The 21706-nt window shown below is 41.1% G+C and overlaps 1 protein-coding gene across 3 annotated transcripts in view; it reads right to left on the bottom strand.

The window, feature by feature from the left end:
* pard3bb (par-3 family cell polarity regulator beta b) overlaps nt 1–21706 on the bottom strand; it is a 225099-nt gene that overhangs the window by 86470 nt on the left and 116923 nt on the right. For all 3 annotated transcript variants that reach the window (XM_038720152.1, XM_038720151.1, XM_038720153.1), the window contains exons 17-19: nt 21335–21379; nt 9248–9463; nt 4843–5071 (exon numbers count right to left, since the gene is read on the bottom strand). In XM_038720152.1, coding sequence (XP_038576080.1) covers nt 4843–5071; nt 9248–9463; nt 21335–21379 — 490 coding nt within the window. The remainder of the gene's footprint in view (nt 1–4842; nt 5072–9247; nt 9464–21334; nt 21380–21706) is intronic.

The following is a 21706-nucleotide window of genomic DNA, read 5'->3' on the forward strand; positions in this document are numbered from 1 at the left end:
TTAATTTACACAATTTTTAAATCTGAAAATGAACATCATGCACACACACTTTGCACCACACATCAACAACCACATAAACATGATGCACTGGCAACTGCAGCGCCTGTCCCTCTTTGCTTCTGGTAGACCTTGTACATTACCAGTCTCACCTAATAGATTACCATATTTTCATTTGTACAGACTGTGTCTCTCCCTCCTCCCTTTCACAACCCTTCACACACACACACACACACACACACAACACACAGACAACAGAACAGCTCGGAGAACCGTACTCTCAACCTGTGTAAATTATGTTTGTAGAGCATCAAGTTATGGTTGTAGGTACTTGTGTGTATGTGTGTGTTTGCGCAATATAATGTTCAGCGGGCTGCCAGATTTGTTTGAGTATTAACCTTAACAATCTCAGCAAAGATAGAGAAAAGACACACAGATCAGAGAGTAAGCAAAGGGTTACACAACTGCAGACAACTTGGACACACACACACGGCATCTGAAGAAGAATCACAGCCACCATGTGCCAACTATATGACGACCATCTGACTGTGTGACCAATCATGTTTTATCACCACATGAATATTCATGATGGTTGGATGGTTACCACCGTGCACGCGCACACACACACACACACACACACACACACACACACAGAGACACAGATGATTGGCATATCTGATTGGCAGGTGGCAGCAGTTCAGATGACAGAGCCAGCTGTCCACTTCAAAGGGCATTTCAAACAAACATTCAGAGTCTCACTTTAATTTCTGGGTTAATAATGTGAATGAAACATTACAGTAATTGCATTGAACCTTTCTACACTTCTACACCCTCTCTTCATTAATGTGAAGAACTACATTGTAATCAGGCATTTTTGGCAATTACAGTATAATTTGGAACAACAAGTGAAGATACTTGAAATACTGTGCAGCTGGGGCATAGATAGAAACATTATGTGGTATTTGGTATAGAGTGTGTCAAATGTGTGAACAAACTGATGACAAACATTAAGATTTAAAACAAGACACCTTGGAGTAAGGTTGACTGGAGTAAACTCTCCTCCAGACCATTAGGCCAATCAAAGCTGGCCTTAAATGGATATGAGAAATCAGCAGCCCGGGCTAGATTGAACTGTACTGAATAGTACCAATTTGCCTACTCAGTTTATCGCCATTACATGCAATCAAACGCAGATAGGGAGCTGGAACTGGAGGAAGCAGGCTGGGAGGAAAAATTGGAAAGACGCAAAGATTACGGGGGTGTGTGGGGTGGAGAGAGAAGGAGAGAGGTTACAGAAATATAGCTAGAAATAGAAGGAGAGAAAGGTTGATATTATCAATGGGCTCTAATCAAGGCCCTCTTAAGATGATGAGAGATGAGGTGTAGAGGAAAGGTCTAATACATCCTTGGGTGTATTATCTGGTTTCTTAAAGCACTTAAGGCAAGACGTGATGGGGGAATTGCTGCTTAGATGAAAGGATGGATGGAGGGACAGGTGCATACAGGAAAGACTAGCTGGAGATATTCTCGGGTGCGCTGCGTAGGCTGACCAGACTATAATCAAACAGAACGGTAGATAGGTGGACGAGAGATGCATGAACACAGAAAAAAGGGATTGAGCATAACCTTTCCTGAACTCTGAAGCACTTAAAACATTGTTAACATAGTAAGATGAAAAAATATATCTTTAGGTGTGGAGCTGTAACAGTAACAGTAAGAGCAATTGAGGATTGTGCTACAGACGAAGGCTGAGAAGGAATGATGAAGCTCCTCTGGTGTGTAATATGTAAATTTATAGGACTTTTATGGCATTGTGCCACCAATAATTTGTTGGTTAAATATAGCTTTCACAGTGGTCCATGCTAACACCATGAACCTTAAAATGAAGCCATAAAGGTGTAAGAATGACTCAAAATCCACACCAGAACAGGAAAAATCTATGGTTGTGTTGAGGCCTGGGCGATATGACGATATGACCACTGTGAAGTTAGTTTTACGTTGGATTTTCGAAAGACGGCTGATGAGTATTCAACGTAAAACTAATATCCAATTGAAACTAACTTACAGCGTGGTCCGTTCTTCCACACATGCCGGTGTTGCGGAGAAGTAATTTGCATTCACACAAATCATAACTGGATAATGAACAGGAGGACTCAGACCATGCAAGCAAAAACAAGGAGTGCATACCAAAGACAGAAGTCTGTTGTGTGGAAGAGCAACGCAACACTAACGTACTCCAGCTGTTTCAGCCGTGACGTTTGTGTCAGGTAATTTTAATGACTTGCCCACAGACATTCAGCTTACTTTATAGTTCGCACATATAGCACAGCCCTAGTTGTGTTTGTCTGTCAAGAAGGAATCTCTCTTCTGCTAAGATTTCAAATCACAAAACAAGCAAGATTTAGATGTGGAGCATGTAGACCTCAGAGACACAGAGTGGCTTTATCTGTACATCATTTTGGAATAAGTCAAAATCATGAAGAACACTTTCTTGATGCTAAATGCTGACTTTAAACTGGTAATCTCTATGTTCAGACATGACAGGGCACGTCCTGAAAGAGACATAATGCCTGCACGATATTTGGCACCTGGTGCACGAGAAGAAGCAGAGAGAGAGAACAGCGGTGAGTTAAAATGTTACTGCAGCAAGGAAGAAGAGTGTTTTTGTTTCCTCTCAGGCAACATCATTGATTGATTTTGAAACTTATTCTGCTACTGTCCATCTTGAGTGTGAGGGACTCACACTCCTCATAGCAAATCAACTGATAGATTTTCACATTTAAAGAAACAAGTAAGTAAGTTGTATTTTTATTTTACAATAAAAACTTCAAAATCATTTGGTACACTGACTCGTAATAGGGTGAATGGCGTCTCTCTCATGGTCGCTCCGGGCCAAAACACTCGGTTATGGCACTATGTAAGACTGAACTCTTGGTCATTCCAGCCACGGAATCTATCCACCATAACATCAAACTAAAAACTGGCCCCTTAACCATCACTTGGACTACTAAGTAATAGCGTGCTGTGTCTTGTATTATTGTAGCATAGTTGTCAACTTCAGAAAAATCAGCCAGAGGTTTACCTTCTGGCTATAAATCTCGTTTGTTGTCTACTGAGAGGTCATTCTTTCGCTTAGACAAGTAATAAGTTATTAGCTGGTTTGCTATTTATTGTGTTGTTGAAATGTTGGCAAAGTTGTCAACTTGCTAGTTTTTGATCATAAGTAATGTAATCATAACGAATGCACATTTACAGATGTCTTTATTTACGGCAGCGGTGAATTAGACTCAAAAAAAAGGGACAGAACACATGTTATTAGATGAAGAATGAGATAATAACTTATTATTTATATGATCTTAGAATGCAGTGCGGGACACGCATTTCTCTATCTCTCATATTTTTTTATTCATCTCAAAGTTGCATATTGTGCTCTGCTAAGTTGAAGTGGTTTATACATCAGGGGGGAGTTGAGAAAGATGGAGGCAGGTAGATAAGCAGGTACGTAGATCTGACATTAAACTAAAACTACAGGGTGAAGAATGACGGAACATACTGTACACTACACATCACATACCTATTCATATCCACCCCCACCCACTGTAATGGCCTTCCTTGTGCATACAATTGATTTGACATAATTATGAACTGACTTAGGTCAGAGGAGCCATTTACACACTCAAGTGCTTGACAAAGACATCATTTTAACATCATAAAAGCAACATTTCTGCTCAGCATAAGAAAATGTCTGTATTTGACTAAACACTATAGGTACGTGAGAGCGAAAGCACGACTGAAGTGAGAATGAGGAAAACAAGGTAGAGAAGAGGTGAAGAAAAAGTACATTCAAAGTAAAATTAGTGCATATTAGTCTAATTGCCTAATATTTCACTTTAAATAACATGCAATTCTGATAATCATAGTGATAAAATCTGAATTTGAAATCTGGAAATGTTTTTCTGTCTTCTGGTTCACACAGACTACTTTTAAGTAAGTGTATTTTGAAAAGGCTGCCGCAGTATTTTGTAGATTAAATTGCATGCAAGTGCTTTTCCTAAGATCTGTATCTATGTAATGGTCATGTGAAATCCCATTTCAGAAAATATTAGGTAGAAAGTACAAATTGTTCACTGAAACACTCGGACCCATTCATGCTGTGTGTCTACCTATGTCCCATTCACAAGGAGAGATATGGTGTTACAGTTAATCACATGAAATAGTTCTGGCAGATAATTTTCAGCACCTCTTACGGAAAGTGGGGCACCAGTCTTAGAGTGGTCTTTGTGTGCCTGTGAGCATGTGATAGCGTTTCAGAAAGACTTCAGTGTTCATGTTTAAAGGCTATTTTTGTCTGATATCGTATGAATGCACAAGGTGTGCAGAGATTGTGCTAATTTACGTATGTGCCCCTATTGATAGTAGAAAATGTACGTGCATTTGTGAATGACAAACTCCATTAATCTGATTTTCTGACAATAAATAAAGACATTGTCACATCAACCAAATTAAGATTAAGACATATGTTACAACGTAAGTAACAAATACATTGTGATATTCTGACTGATTCCACCTGACGCCAAACACACTTACAAAATTCCTCTCAAACTCACACTAACGCGTGATCTGAAAATGTTTTGAAACATCACATGCTGGACAGAAGAGATTTTATCAGGTAGTGTAGGAACTGTGTCGTCCAGTACACACACATGGACACACACACATGGATAAACACACAAAAAGGGATATGATTACAAATGCACGCTTAAGTTTAAAACAGTTTAAAACCAATAACCATCTCTACCTCTCTCTCTCTCTCTCTCTCTCTCTCTCACGCACACAGTTACATACCTCAGCAGGCCAAAGCCTATTTTCTTGCTCTTCTTCTCCGTCTCCTCAAGCTCCTCTGCTTTCTTTTTCTCTTTCTCTTTCCCTTTCCCCTTGTTCTTTTCCTTCTTCTTTGTTTTTGCTTTCTTTTTCTTGTCTTTTTTGCCTTTCTCCTCTAACCGATCCCCCGCTCCCTGGCGGGATGAACTACTTGCAGGGGTGTCCCGGCCTGAACTTGGCTCTGAACCATCATCTACAGCGAAATACAGGAAGAAAAGGAGAAGGATGCGGATTAGAGGGAGTGGGTGGAGAACAGTGTTTTAAAGAGTAGCAAAAGCAGTACTAATAGAAAATCATCGACTTCCATTATTTGGCTAGATATTAATTAATGACACTAAATGCTTACACTCAAGACTCAAAATGATAAACGTAATCAACTGTAGATGGAGGACTCTTTGTATAATTAGATTACCAATAAGATGCTTTATGGAAGTGCTAAACCTAGACTGAAAGATTTCTCATTTAACTCCTGATTTAACATAGCTACTCTCGTAAAACTGACCAATTCCACTTTTATGTATTTACAAATTGCTTGCCTGCTGGAATAACTCATGTCACAAGCCCAGTATGCGTATTTATAGTTTGAAAATGATCTATATGGAGGATCTGAATGGGTTAATCTCACCATGTTTACCAGCAATTCATCAAACAACTGGCTTGATGAACAGCTAATATTAAACACTCAATAACCATTTACATGTACAAAATGACTATTTTTGCTGTTTGTTTGAGACAAACAAAAGCATCAGATAATCATTACTTTGTATCAGTGAGTCTTCATAATAATCACTGACTCCTTCGAATTTTCAAGTTAACAGGAAGTATTTAGCTAATGCTCTTTGCCAGAGTGACTCATTATAGCAGTAAAATCAAGTAACACAATGCAGTAAAGACCACATATCACACAAACACAAGCACACACAAACAAAACAAAACAAAACAACAATGTACAAATCCACAAATGAACAGTCCACATACACACAGGCACCAAACGCTAAACTTTCTCTGCTTGACATCTCGATGGCAGATTTATTAACTTTACAGTGAATTAATTAACCCTTACAAATAAGAAAGCAAAAATGTTCAAAGCGTAAACTGTGACGCCTCATTACTTCTTGGACAGACTGGAGGCCTGGCCTTGAATTTCAATGATCAATGATGATGATTTTATTTCAATGACACAAACACACAGACCACTTGTCAGATTGTGTGAGATAACCAAACTAAATTAGTCACTTCAATTGAGATTTTACTTTGTGTGGATATTCACTTCAGCCTTAATTACAGGGACTGTCTAGCAACAAAATGGAATTATAATTGCGTGTGTGTGTGTCTGAAAATGCACGGCTTCATGCTTGTCCGGACCTAGTTAGTCTTCCCTTAAAGAGAAAGTCATAGTCAACCTTATATTGTGTGTGCGTGCGTGTGCATAAACCACTATATTTATATTTAAAAAGTATTAACTAATTATGAAAAACAGCAAGCCTCATTCAAAAATACTCTAATTTTCTCTCATAAAATTTGATCTTAAAAAACAAACTGCAAAGTCAGGAAAACCCCAGACCCGATTCACATATACACTGCTCAAAAAAAATAAAGGGAACACTAAAATAACACATCCTAGATCTGAATGAATGAAATAATCTCATTAAATACTCCTTTCTTTACATTATTGAATGTGCTGACAACAAAATCACACAAAAATTATCAATGGAAATCAAATTATCAACCCATGGAGGTCTGGATTTGGAGTCACACTCAAAATCAAAGTGGAAAACCACACTACAGGCCGATCCAACTTTGATGTAATGTCCTTAAAACAAGTCAAAATGAGGCTCAGTAGTGTGTGTGGCTTCCACGTGCCTGTATGACCTCCCTACAACGCCTGGGCTCCTGATGAGGTGGCGGATGGTCTCCTGAGGGATCTCCTCCCAGACCTGGACTAAAGCATCTGCCAACTCCTGGACAGTCTGTGGTGCAACGTGGCGTTGGTGGATGGAGCGAGACATGATGTCCCAGATGTGCTCAATTGGATTCAGGTCTGGGGAACGGGCGGGCCGGTCCATAGCATCAATGCCTTCCACTTGCAGGAACTGCTGACACACTCCAGCCACATGAGGTCTAGCATTGTCTTGCATTAGGAGGAACCCAGGGCCAACCGCACCAGCATATGGTCTCACAAGGGGTCTGAGGATCTCATCTCGGTACCTAATGGCAGTCAGGCTACCTCTGGCGAGCACATGGAGGGCTGTGCGGCCCCCCAAAGAAATGCCACCCCACACCATTACTGACCCACCGCCAAACCGGTCACGCTGGAGGATGTTGCAGGCAGCAGAACGTTCTCCACGGCGTCTCCAGACTCTGTCACGTCTGTCACATGTGCTCAGTGTGAACCTGCTTTCATCTGTGAAGAGCACAGGGCGCCAGTGGCGAATTTGCCAATCTTGGTGTTCTCTGGCAAATGCCAAACATCCTGCACGGTGTTGGGCTGTAAGCACAACCCCCACCTGTGGACGTCGGGCCCTCGGACCACCCTCATGGAGTCTGTTTCTGACCGTTTGAGCAGACACATGCACATTTGTGGCCTGCTGGAGGTCATTTTGCTGGGCTCTGGCAGTGCTCCTCCCGCTCCTCCTTGCACAAAGGCGGAGGTAGCGGTCCTGCTGCTGGGTTGTTGCCCTCCTACGGCCTCCTCCACGTCTCCTGATGTACTGGCCTGTCTCCTGGTAGCGCCTCCATGCTCTGGACACTACACCAACAGACACAGCAAACCTTCTTGCCACAGCTCGCATTGATGTGCCATCCTGGATGAGCTGCACTACCTGAGCCACTTGTGTGGGTTGTAGACTCCGTCTCATGCTACCACTAGAGTGAAAGCACCGCCAGCATTCAAAAGTGACTGAAACATCAGCCAGGAAGCATAGGAACTGAGAAGTGGTCTGTGGTCACCACCTGCAGAACCACTCCTTTATTGGGGGTGTCTTGCTAATTGCTTATAATTTCCAGCTGTTGTCTATTCCATTTGCACAACAGCATGTGAAACTGATTGTCAATCAGTGTTGCTTCCTAAGTTCAAAGTTTGATTTCAGTGTGATTAACTTCGAGTTACATTGTGTTGTTTAAGTGTTCCCTTTATTTTTTTGAGCAGTGTATTTATGTGCAGACCACTGTTCTGACCCAGTTTGGTGAATCAATCAGATTGGTTGGGTTAAAACTGGATGTGGATTGCAGCAATCTATCAGAAGTAATTTATTCTCATGTTTAATGAAGGACACATAAGACATATAAATAAAACAAAGAAAAAAAGAATGGCATACAAATTAAACATAAGTAAGGTAACACATGTGGAATGTGAAAACATCTATTCAGCACTATAATCCACCCCAGCTGACATGACACATCAAAGCCAATGAGTCTCTGTTGAATAGTCCTCTTGACAACTAACTTCACTGGAAACTGTTAAGCACTGTGGTATTATCTGGATTCAATGCAGAACCCCACACAATGCATCAGCTACACTTGAACCCTGATTAAATATTCACTGTGTTCTTGAAAAATGTTAGAAATATTTGCATCCCTAATCCCCGGTGGTCCAAAGGTAAAACTGCTAAAATCCTACTCGCAAAAACTGAAAGATATTAGTTTATGGGCATACTGGAATAAAGCCCAAGCTAAAGTGTACAAATGTAGAGAGAGAAACACAGAAAAATAACAAAAAGAAAGAAAGCGAGAGATTGTCACTTCAGAGAACTGTTCTCTGTCAATTAACAGCAGCTCCCAAAGGGTTGAGCATTTAGAAAGATGGTGACAGATGTGGCCACTGCGTGTGTGTGGTGTTGGCATGCCTTATTAGTCCTATCCTGTGTGAGTTTAGTGATCTGAAACAGCCCATCTCATTACTCTGGTGGTGACTGATAAGAGTTTGCTGCTAATAACACAGCTGGGAATTGAAACGCACCTTCCAGTGAAACAAACCAAGCAGCTACCATTTAGTTCCTGGATAAATATTTAAAGCTATCCTATATAGTAAGGTAATGCTGCTGCTTTGCTTCGTATGTGTTGACACTTTGAGGCACGGTGTTCTTCTGGCCATGCCCTAATTGCCTTGCTGGCAAAAGTCCTGGGTTGTTACTTCGTAAACTGATCAGAATTGACAACTATAGACTTAAAACGTGCTGAGCTTACTGGTAGCTGTTATTGGGGAACACAATAAACACAGAAGTAAGCCAAGCACGCATGAATTGCCATGTAAACAAAATCCGTGTAGAGGAATTGAATATATGTAAACTAATAAATAAATAAATAAATCACAAAAAAACAGACACAAATATCCCCGACTTAACACACGGACACCCTCTTCATCCCTTACCATCATCATCTTCAGGTGGCCCATCATAGGATTTATCAATAGCTGCTCTGAAGCTCTCGTTGCAGCCTCTTCCCCTGACCATATTTTGGCGAGGGCGGTGGAATGGGAGGAATTCGTTTTTTCTGTTAACCTCTGACATGGCCGTCTGGAGGCTCTCCAACGAACTGGACTTCTTCAAGCCGAGGGTAGGTCCGAGTTCTACAGGAGTTGATGGAGCTGGGGGGGGCAGAGAGAGACACAGGGAAACAGAGAGGTACACAAAGGGTGAGATACATGTTTCTCTCAGCCTGATTAGTTACCTAACTCATGCAGCCAGAGTTCAACAGAATCTAATGTAGGAAGGTTCTCTGTGTTGCTTTTAAATATGTATTTTCTCCTGCAGATCAATTTTTCTCATGTAAGATCATCTCTGCTGAGTCAACACACGTGCAGGCATGATTTAGTCTTCCCTCTTTTGTGTCTTTACAAACTCAATGAGAAATGAATTCATTTTAATTCAGTAATAAACTCATGGACTTTTATAGCTCCTGTATTTCAGCAGGTTTTCTGCTCATGTTCAAAACTTTCTGCACTTTCAAAATCCCTCCCACATGTCTGTGTTCTCTGATATGATGAGAAAAAAGTTGTAATATTACCAACATCATCATTTAATCAGAATTCTACCAGCCCTATACTCAGCTGTGCATTATGATATTGCTCCTCTAGTAGTAATGTTATCTACTTCAGACAGTTTGGAAAACGAAAATCCACACCACAAATCCACACACTGTAACTTCAGCACCTTCAATGAAGTGCAACTCACAGACCCAAACAGAGAAATCTGTGCTTCATTTTTTAGATTGCACAACTCTACCAGCCCCGTTACCACTTGTCACGAGTCTCTGGACAGCTCAAGAGCGGGTTCACTTGATTTCTATCATGGCGAATGCCGGTGTCGACGTGATCAATTATACATCTGTTTTTCACTGGGTGAGAAAAATTACTTTTGGTGTGTGGAAAATGTCAATAGTCTGAGACTCGCGAGACAGCTTTTGACCTGATAATAATCCTACCAAAATGGCTATGAATGTGTTACTGATATCAGATCTACTGCTGATTTAAAAAAAACAATCAATCTGTTAAGCATGTATACAGTAGGAAGTCCAATTTTGCCTAGGTTTGATCAGGCTGTGAAACAGTCCTGCTGTGGCATGCTCTGATTGGTTCAAAAAGCCTGTGGAGACCACTGGCTAGGAGCCTGAAGGACTGCGACATGGCTGAACTCTGGAGAGCAGAGCCAGGAAAAAACAGTGATGCAGTTAACCAAGCTGTTGCTGAGTTTGTGATGGATGCGAGATCTGCTTCACTGTTACTGGTTCGCCATCAATCACCACAAGTATACCGCGAGAGATATTACTGAGGAAGGGAGGGATCCAGCAGGCAGTGTGACAAAGAGGAGAGAAATGGTGGACGTATTCAAGGGAGAGTAAGGTAAAGATTAGACTTCTTGTGAAGGTAAGTCGTGAAGAGTCACAATTTCACAGCAAGTCCACAAAAAGCGTGTCATGGTGACTTTGCATTTTCTGCTTTAAGAAAACTATCTAGCAATTGTTGCTCTCCTGCTGCAGAAACCCGGCAAAAGCTGATGACATGCTAAGTGCTGAAGTTGGACCGAGTTTTTGCCTCAAGCCCACCGTGATGTTCCCACCACCTGTGAGCATTGCTGATTGTAAAACAAAAAGAGGGGGACAGAGAGAGAGACGGTAATGTTTGCTTCCACTTTGGTTTGCCGAAACAGGGAAACACTGATGGTGGGCAAGATAGGGAGAAAAGGGACGGGAGGAACAACGACAGGGAGAGAGCAAATTAAGTTTCCTCTGGGGAATACCATGGTGGCAGAGGGGAAGACAGAGAAAAATGGGGAAGAAGGGAGGAAGGCTGGGCTTGCTGCCAGCTCAAAATACTGGTTATCCTTACACACACATACACACACATTTTGGATTCCTTGCTGGCTCTGGCTTGTCGATATGATGCCACTGTGATTCATGATAGCTAAACCTGCATCACTTTAGCTAATGATTCCCTATACACACGACCGCTCTGTGTGTGTGTGCGGGGGGGGGGGCTTTGTGTGTTTTTTTTCTGGAAGCAGAGGAGATGAGAGGGCTGATGTGACTTCCACATCTATTTAAACAGCCATTAACAAAACACACACACCCCAAGAGTAATAACACGCCCTGAATGTATGCACATGCATAATGTAAGTCGGCTGCTAGCAGAGGAGATGGACAAGGGCCATAACGTGACACTCCCATCCATAAACACAGTCCACATGACATTGAGATGGATACTGAATTATACGAGCGATATGTGATTTATCTACATTGAAATATGATTCTGTTTTGACACAGCTGAACAGATACTCATCTACAGAAAATAACACAACTTTTCTTCTAAGTAGCACATACTGTAACGAGAAATGATATTGCTCTGTCACAACAAGCCATTTCCCGCCCACTATGCAAGTATGAAGTCTAGATTAATTCTACACAATGGCAGGGATGTAACTTCCAAACTCTCAACACTTTGCAAGTGTACGTGATTTAGAAGAAATATCAATATAACAAATATATCAATATAATATTTGATTTAAATGACAGTGATACTACAGCATTTACACTATTGCAAGTGTTTATTAGACTTAAAACCCAAAATCAATAATGAGAACTTTCTTTATGCTCAAGATATATTTAAAAACAGGAGGACATTGTTACTATGGGCTACCAGTGAAAAACACAATATTATTCATCAACATGAAACTTGCCTCCCACTGCATGTCAAAAGTCAACACAATACAATCAAATCCAAGCCTACGATCTACCTCAGCACACAGGCAGTGTTACAGCCCTCATAATTTGCTGTGCAATGTTACCTTGAAACAAAGTAAAATTATATTTGTTTTGACATGTCAGCACATTACTGACTTACTGTGTCACTTTTGGCTATATGTGCAGGCCATTGCCTAAAGGTTCTGTAATAAGTAATGTGTCACTCAGGTCAAACTCTTCTAGACATTTTGATCAAAAATTAAGGTCAACAGGGTCTGCTCGCATTTTCGGATACACCTATCAGCCATAACATTATGACCACCTGCTGGTCACAATCTAGATCTCCCATTTGCCGCCAAAACAGCCCTGACCCGTCGACGCATGGACTTCATTGTGTATGCACAGCATAAACTTTTTCAACAATTTGACCTGCAGTAGCTTGTCGCTTGGGTCGGACCACACAGCCAGCCTTCGCTCCCCACATGCATCAATGAGCCTTGACCAGGACCCTGTAGCCGGCTCACTGCATTTCCTTCGTTGGACCACCTTTGATGGGTAATGACTACTACAGACCATTTTTTAAGATGCTCTCACCCAGTCTGCTAACCATCACAATCTGGCCCCTGTCAAAGTCACTTAAATACTTACACCTGCCTCTACCATATCAACTACGAGGACACTTGCTGCCCAATATATCCCGCCCACCCACAGGTGCCATGGTAATGAGATAATCAGTGTTATTCACTTCCCCTGTCAGTGGTCATAATGTTATGGCTAATCGGTGTGTATCATTTCTGATAGGACTGCTTCATTTTAATATGTATACATCTGCATGGAAGCACCTGTATATATTATGACCACCGGTAACCCATTATAATTATAATTTCCCGAATCTTAATAGGACTGTGTACCCTTGGCCACTAGCTTGAAGCAAAGTACAGCAAAAACTCAGATCCTTGGCCAAAGAGCACATCAAAGTCTTCAATCAAATATACAAATACATTTTTTTAGGAGACATACCGTTTGCAAAAACAAATCTTTTATAATCCACTGCTGAAAAGTCTAAGGGCCGTGGATTAGAACTGACATTAACGTGAACCAAAGCCACCAAAGGCATGAATGAACTTGACATGAATTGTCCAGGAGTTTTAATATATTTTCCTTTTATTCACACTCTAATCAAACTCCTGAAACTCCTCAAGCCAACGCGTTTGCAGTTGCCAACAACATTTCTCAAAACACAAGCGCCCTCAAAGTTAAACCACCATTTGACATTTTCCTTTCAGTTACAATGAATTCATAATCCGGCATTTAGGCTCAAAAGACATGATTTGTACCCATCTGTGTTTATTTGCGCAACGCAAACTGTAGATTAATACACTCCATATGAAATATGCGTGTGATGTTTCTCATTTATTCAGAGTAAGGAGGTCAAGGTTCACTCAATGCAGTCAGTTTAAGAAGTGTAATCCAGAGGAGCACACAGTATATACACAGACGGTGACCTCCGAGTCCAAACTTGTCTTTTTTTCCCCAGAGGGTTGGGTAGTAAGATGAAATAAATAGTATTATAAATAGCTTAGTGGTGTGACACACAAACAGATATATAACTTCAAGTACACAGACACCAGCTGATGAGCATGCATCCACATACTTGTCTCTCGCACACACAAAGTATTTTGCTGTGAGTAGCAGGATTTGTGTCATAAATGTAATTACTGCTGTCCAACTGTAAGATGATAGAATTAAGCTGCTTTTAAAGAGAGGGAGGGAAAGAGAGATAGAGGAGGGAGAGGGAATGACACGCAAGACAAGAGTGGATCTGAGAGTTGGGGGGGTTGGCAGGGAAAAACAAACACTGTGAGAGGATGCTATAGAAAGAGAAACAAAGAGACTGAGCCCGGGAATGAAAGAGAGAGGATGGGAGTGACAACGAGAGAGAGAGAGAGAGAGAGTGTAGGAGAGAAGAAAGAAAGAAAGAAAAAAAAGAAATATAAAATTAAAAACAAAACACAAAGAGAGAACGCCAAGCTATCCCAAGGCTATTTTGTTGGCAGGGAGGCAATGGGCTACTTTCAAAGTCAAAATTACACCAAGGAGCGGCTTAGCACAGGCTGCAGCAACAAAGCCAGCAGACTCAACAACACCACCAACTTCTAGTGCACCAAATCACACTTCATAAAGCTCTCACAAGGAGCTACAACTCAATTTCTGCTTTCTATTTCTACATACATACACCTAGACCTTGTTTTTATTCAGTGAAGAGAGGATCATTCGACTTCTTTCACTGTCCCATCAGTGTAAGTTCCCTCGTGTTCAAGAAAAACACTCAATCACAGCCAAAATACGTCATTATACACCCCGGCTGCTCCAGGAGGGCTAAAAGGAAACCGCATTGTGAAACCAGTCTTTTTATGTAATCAGTGAATGTTTGATGGGGCATATGCTGAGTTCTTTATATAAAGTTATACATCTTGAAAGTGATGGCACAGCTCTTAAGTGTTGACCGTTAAAATCTTGTTCTTGTGCATATATTTCCATTCTCATGTGCCTTCCTTAATGCCTGAGCGCTCATAGGAGGCATGGTGTGGGCACTAGTGAGAGTATGCATCAGAGCACGTGTGTGTATATGAGAGATCCTGGGCTGTGGAGGGAAGATCATTCACAGTTTCTTGCATATTATGTGTGGTGTCTTTTATGTGGTTCTATCTCCCAGCTGATGAAAAGAGGTTGTGCTATTCCACAGCCCTCTATAATAATTGAATGGCCATAATAAACTTTAAAAACATGTGACATCATCCACAGCCAGTATTTACTGCTTCACACTGATCTTAATGCAGAGGCTGCTGCATTGGACATCAAAAAATGTGCATCTGAAATGCAAGATAACAAACCTTACCGTGATATTCTACGTTCTACATTGATATCCCCATGTATACGATTTGTGGAAAAGTGAATGGTACATTTTACCAGGCCATGATTCACTCCTTCACTGTCACACAATAACAAGCATACTTTACCATTTTGTCAGTCGTTATTTCATTTGCCCTGAGGAAATTCGTGCCAAATTATATCAGACTTCATAACCCCACAAATGTTGCTCTTGTCTTACTGTAAACCCATATGACTGTGCTTTTTTATCTGCAAGCTGGAGATTCCTGACATCCTACTTTCCAAAGCCAGCGGTTGCTCAAGATTACCTCAGTGCACGGAGAGATGTGAACATTGAAGAACCTTTAAACTTCACAAAATATCTGCCGCTCAAAAATAAAAAGGAAAAAATAAATCAGCTTTACTTTATGACCAAGAATCTAGCAATCAACAGTGAAGAGCAACATGTAGGGTCTTGTGGTTCGAGATGTGGACTGCCGCTGCGAGAGATAGTATCTTTCTTGTACACAAGCAAGCACGCACACTCTTCCGCAAACACACAAAATGAATCCATCATAGGGATTGTAACTGATTATTCCAAGACAGAAACAAATGGCCTCCCTCTCTCTCAAGCATCATGCAATATACAGTACAGTACATGTCAGTGATCAGTGTGTAGAGTCTGATAGAGATGAATGGCTGCACTAGCAAGAAACGACAGCACTGACCATCTCCTGATTGCTGTTCACCTTTATTGGCTTACTGCGGGAGATGGAAAGGGGTCAAAGGGCATTCAATATACAGAGAGGCAGCCAGGAGTACACACGGAGACAATGAAATGATAGTGTGCGCTAAAAATATCATACAGAGGCAGATACCTTGCAAATAAAACACATACACACAAGCAAAAGGTGTTTCCAGATCAAACACACAGACACCTGCACACAAGAACACGCAAAGTGGAGCATAATGGTAAAAACTATAGAGGAGTAGGGATCGCTTTGTTCAGCTGTTTGAATTCTGCATCTAAGAACTGTTGTAAAGCGCTAATGTGTGGTGGCGCCGAGTGGCATTCGCGCACATGCACACAACCACGCGGACACACAGTACAAAGATGTACTGCTCTCCCTGTGACAAATTAATCCATCAATCCACATCAGCCTAACAAGGTGGCTTTCAGGTTAAATCCACGGCAAAGTCTGCAAGAGCTCGAGAGACAGGGAAACAATGAAAAAAAGAGAGAGAGAGAGATGAGAGAAACGAAGAGACAATCACAAAGAGGGATATAGGGAAAACGTGGCTCTCTAAAGGACGCAGTTTTGGCAGAGTCTTGTCAGTGTGCGACTGTCGTAGTCAAAGTCATAGTTCCACTAGGGACAGATTCAGACAATGGGCTGCACCAGTCTCCCTCAGCATCACACTGGCCCCCTGACGCGCACACACAGACAAACACACATTTTCAGAGAGATGTTGTTCATTCTAAGCTCCATCGCCTGCTTGTCAGCGTCTAAGCCTGAATGGCGTTGGCAAGAAAGTGAGTGAGCAAGATAGGGCAAGAGAGTGACCGAGAGAGAGAGAGAGAGAGCTGCTGGTGGGTGGAAGAACCAAAATAAGGCATTAAAACAGAAAACTACAACAAAAGCAGACAAGCATGTTGGCTACTGAGCGTTTTCGTAACACCACTTTACTGCATGAGAAATGTTTGTGCATGGGTGTGTGTCCTCACAAGTATAGAAACATTTGAATTATTCTACAAAATGAGACCAGTTGCCACTTCTTGGAGAGGCACCTGTGTTGCGACTATTAAACATTCTCACGCACCTTTTGAGACGCGCATAACTGAAGACATTTGTAAACATGCGCACATACTCACCTGACACCACCCACACACCTACACCCACACACAGATCACCACTTTCTCCTTTTTCCCCAACAACCTTTTATCATTCCTGGGGATATTCATTGATCACCTTTTATTTTAGCAAGGAAACATCTCTAATACACTGATGCTGGGACACACACACAGATATAGCTGTGTGGAGCTCTGTGTGTAGATATATTTATATAAATATATCTACACACACACGGAGCTCCGGGCTGTCCTCATCACCAAAGGAAAACTCAGTGAAAGAAACACAGCTGCAACTGTTTGTTTTATGTCCCGTCAGCAGAGTGTTTGACTGTACTGTCCTATTTAAAGCGGCTTGAGGAGAGAATCAGTCTACACTAGTGTTGTAGTACTCAAGACCGGACACATTTGTACTCGGTCTTGTTTCGGGCTCGGACATTGAGGACTCGGGATTGTATTTCAAGACCAGTCAAGACCATAACTTAAAGAATATCAATAAATTACTTTTGCATCGTCTGATTTATTTGTTAACATCTTAACTTTGATTGGATGTAAAACGTATTGCTTCAAATGCAACCAATAACCCTAATTAAAATGTGTTGTTCCGGTTAACCACGATGATTACGTTAATTTCTGCTCTTAGTGTTTATATGTGGGTGTTTTAAGGATCTTTCAGATCAATGTGAGAAGTACCTGTGATCTCATTTTAACATTTTAATGTTTGTCATGTAATGTGGGGAACTGGTCTTGCTCTTGACTCAGTCTCGTCCTGCCTCGGTCTTGGTCTCGACTGGTCTCAGCCCCTAAAAGTCTTGGTCTTGTCTCGGTCTTGATAAACTCTGGTCTTGGTCTTGTCTCGGTCTAGATAAACTCTGGTCTTGGTCTTGACTTTGTCTTGGTTTGGGCGGTCTTGATTACAACACTAGTCTACACTTGAGAAAGATATGGAATGAAAGATTTACTTTTTCACCACAACACTGTTCAAGTGTGTATAGCTATACTGTATATTACTTTATACTGTGTTTCACATGTTTTCTACTCCACAGCTGATTTAATTTATTATTGGGATGACTGAGCTCCTATTTCTCTGTGCCACCACAAAGACGTCAGGGATGTCTGACCACAAAGCCCAACACACACACAGACACACTCAAACGGTGCATTTATATGGTGTCCTATTCTGTGTTGATACTTGAATGCTGAATTGAAGATTTGACTGATGCAGCAAAGTTTTTATTAATGACAAGTATCTACATTTTTTCAATTTACTGAAGGGAGCTCCACAAAATTCGCTCAGCTGCATCCTCCACACACGGGAAATGCATTTAGTCACAACAACACACTCAGTCGCACACACCCGCTCATTTTCAGGGAAGGTTTCCACACATGCATGCTTTGCAATGTGGTCTCCCATTTCCATCACTTTGCATCTCAGATTCTGCAAAATTATAATATAATATGAAATCTTCCAAGATTCACATTTTCCACAGGATGATGGAGACTTTCCATTACCATAACGGTAATAATTTTATGTGTGAGTGTGAGCGTGTGTGTACTTGTGGTGTAGTTGCCCTGTGGTTTCTTGGGGTGTGGAGGGAAAGACCATTGCTGGAAGTGAAAACAGCGTTCCCAGAAGTCATTGTCTTTCCCCCTCCCCTCTCTCTCTCACCAAAGTCCATGCAGCTGTCTGACGTCTCAGCGCTGGGTTGTTGGACACATTTCAGTTATAAAAAATACATTAGAGCAAACGAAAGTGGGTTGGAAAAAACTGCCACGCTTGCCAGACACACTCTCTGTTTAACAGCTCTCTGGGCTACGTGGCATTATAAAACAGGAGACATGTTGACAAGCAACAGGTAAAGGAAATAGGCTCGAGTTAAAGAAAAACAAAAACGTCTGGAAATCAAACAAGGAAAAAATGATAGAGGCTCTTAAAGGCTTTACTGGGTGCTCAACAGGCTTATTACTGGGGGAAACATAGCTAAAACTAGAAAGGGTAGAAACCATGGTCTGATTTGTGGATGGAAAAATCTGTTTTCACTTTCTGATATCACTGCCACCTAAAATGCATGAAAATTTTGATTCTTTGATAACAGCTACTGCAACAGCAAATAAAAAGCCTCAGTTAAACTTGCTTAAGTTGTCATGTTGTCTGTCCCAGTCCAAGATTTCAGTCAGTAAAATTACACCCTATTTTTGTTCTGCAGTATGTGTTCTAGATACAAAATCAAGCTGTAACAATAAAGGAAAAGAAATTACAGAAAATACTGTAATGTACCACATATTGCCCCATATTCCTCAATTACAAAGCTGGACTGTTGAGACTCCCAGAGGTACTTAAACTTCAGGTTCACAATGTATCACTTTGGTTACAATTACTCGGTTATTTGCAGCACTAAAGGACACTATCAAATAAGATGAGCCCTGCATTATTTCTTAATCTTATGGTCCTATCTTTTAGAGGGTTCTTGTATCAAAATCTAGTTAGACTTTGAATTTAAATATACTGTATATAAGTTTATATTGTGCTCACTTGCGTTTGAAAATAGATTTAGGGAAGAAACGAGCAATGCAAGCTGTTTGCGTGATGATTTGTTCAGGAAAAAAGAAAAGCTTAGTAAAAAAGTGTTTTGTAATGAAAAAGAACTGCCTACTCTCATTGGCTGTAGCTCGTCGCGGCAATCACTGCCAGTGACAACACTTTTCACACCAGAGGATGTGAGGTCGCCGACAGCTCCGGATATTTAGCATGCTAGATATCTGTCTGGCAGTTTTTGTCAGCGAGCTCTGCGACATGCAAATCCGGTTTAAAAACGTGTATAGCGAACTAGGCTTAAATCTGGAGGTTGTTACTGTTCAATCCAAATTCCCAGCATTATTTCACTAGCTTGCTTTATGTCACTCAGGTCTGTCAATAAGAGAAAATGTGCTCTCCATGTACTGGAAAACAAAGGATGTCACTGACAATGGGACTGATTTCATTTTACACCGGTAAGGAATTCATATTTTTTTTAAGGTCTTTCCATTTTACAGTCTTCTGACAGCGAACAAGGCCATGTAAATGTCGTCATAGTTAATAAAAGCAGACAAAAACATAAACAGATGTTCACATTCAGTTTTTCTGGCAATCAAAAGGTTTGTTTTGAAAACCTACAGGAATATGCAACCAGAGCCTTAGACACTAGACTTGCACAGTGTTTCTGTTTTGTTTTCTTTTTTTTCTTCCCACAAAGCCGTACCTCTCCATGTTTACCATTTCAATCCGTCTAAGGTAATCCTCTTTTCCTGTACCAGATGTTCCGCCTGCCTTCCTTTTTACATCAGTATATATCTTGTCCAGAACACATTTAACTACTGTCCCAAGTTCTGGCTCATAGAGCGTGCTTTCTAGAGTACAGTTACACTTTAGCCCCAAATCCAAGACGGAAAACTGAAAAGGAAAAAATATGATTTCAACTTCTTCTCAGCTGTTAGAGGAGTGATTTTTGTTTTATTAGGGTTTCGCTCTCACTGTTCTTACTCAATGTTAAAACTCTGATTTGCATTCTTTCCATATCTTGTCTGATACCTTATATTGCCTGCTCAGTTTAGAATGATTATGGACATGACACATAAAAGTCAACACCACCATGTATAAAACTGAGCACAAAATGTGGAAAAAGGTTGGACTGATTGACAACAATAAAGTGGCAGATAGCAAGACACATATTGTGGAATAAAGTAGAGTGCTCTTACATTCAAGTAGCTACAAACGAAATGGAGGAGACTTCAAGGCAAAGTGAAAAAGAAAAGTCTGCCATCAAACTTTGAAAGTTTTGAAGTGTGCGAATGCAACTAAGGTGAGCGGTTTTGAAGCATCAGTCATCTCTGTTCCCCTGCTTTCCTTTTAGATGAGTGTGTCCTCTTCCATTCTGTCTCTTTCTCTCTCTTAGCCTTAAGAACAAGCTCATCTGTCTGCGGGTCTTTGATAAGACACTTCGGGCAAATCAAGGAGGTATTTCTAGAGGAAGGCAGAGAGAAGCCAAGTGCATAGAAGACAGGAGAGGCAGGACGCAAGTGGAGAGAGGGAAAAGAAAAGGTGGGGACATGGTATATAGTGACTTGACAGTGAACACAGATGATAATGATGATGTGGTGGAGAGAGAGAAGTCAGTAAAGTGATAGAAAGAGGAGAGGTTGTTCTGATTTGAAAAAACACAAGTCAAACTGGACAGAGAACGGCTTGTATCTTTAAGACACTAGATTGTACGTGTGTGTATGGAAACCATAAATCAGCCACATGATGCAATTTGTGCATCATGTGGCTGATTTATCAATTATTTTCAGGTCAATGCAACCATTTTCTTTGCTTCTGCTTCTTACTGCTCTTTAATTGTTTTGTCTGGGAGTTCATCTCTTTGCCTCCTACGCTCTTTTCCCATCCTTTCCTGGTTTTTGCCATCTTTTAATGACACCTTTTTTTTTTTTGCAAAGTAGGCAGCAATTTGTAAAAGTATATGCATTGTTCAGTGTCTCTCTCTGTCTATCATATTGATCATGTGCAGGTGTAGTTTGTCCTACCTGCAGTGTTTCCAACCAGGGATCCAACGTTGCTCTCATCTGCCACTGAAACAAAAGAAACATGTTAATATACATGCAGTACATAAACTCACTCGCTCTCCATTGCTGTAAAGATCACTCCCTTCCCTTGACTTGCCAAATGTGCAAAGTTCAATCTGCTTTCCATATGTTCTTTAACCCTAAAAACTTAAAACCTGTTTTAATCTTTTTACATTTCTCCCTCACACTCTCGTATCAGCCTCTCCTTCTTACTCCATCATTCTCTATTATTCTTTCTGTCCTGTTTTACAAGATGGCGGAGTAGCTGCTCTTTTTCACTGTGATGTTATGTCAGCTTCCCGCTACTGAAGTCATTTCCCTTCCTCCCTCCAC

The sequence above is a fragment of the Micropterus salmoides genome, unplaced genomic scaffold, assembly GCF_014851395.1.
Source record: "Micropterus salmoides isolate LMB-PRFRI ecotype aquatic unplaced genomic scaffold, ASM1485139v1 Ms_hic_scaffold_15, whole genome shotgun sequence".
NCBI classification, from domain to species: Eukaryota; Metazoa; Chordata; class Actinopteri; order Centrarchiformes; family Centrarchidae; genus Micropterus; species Micropterus salmoides.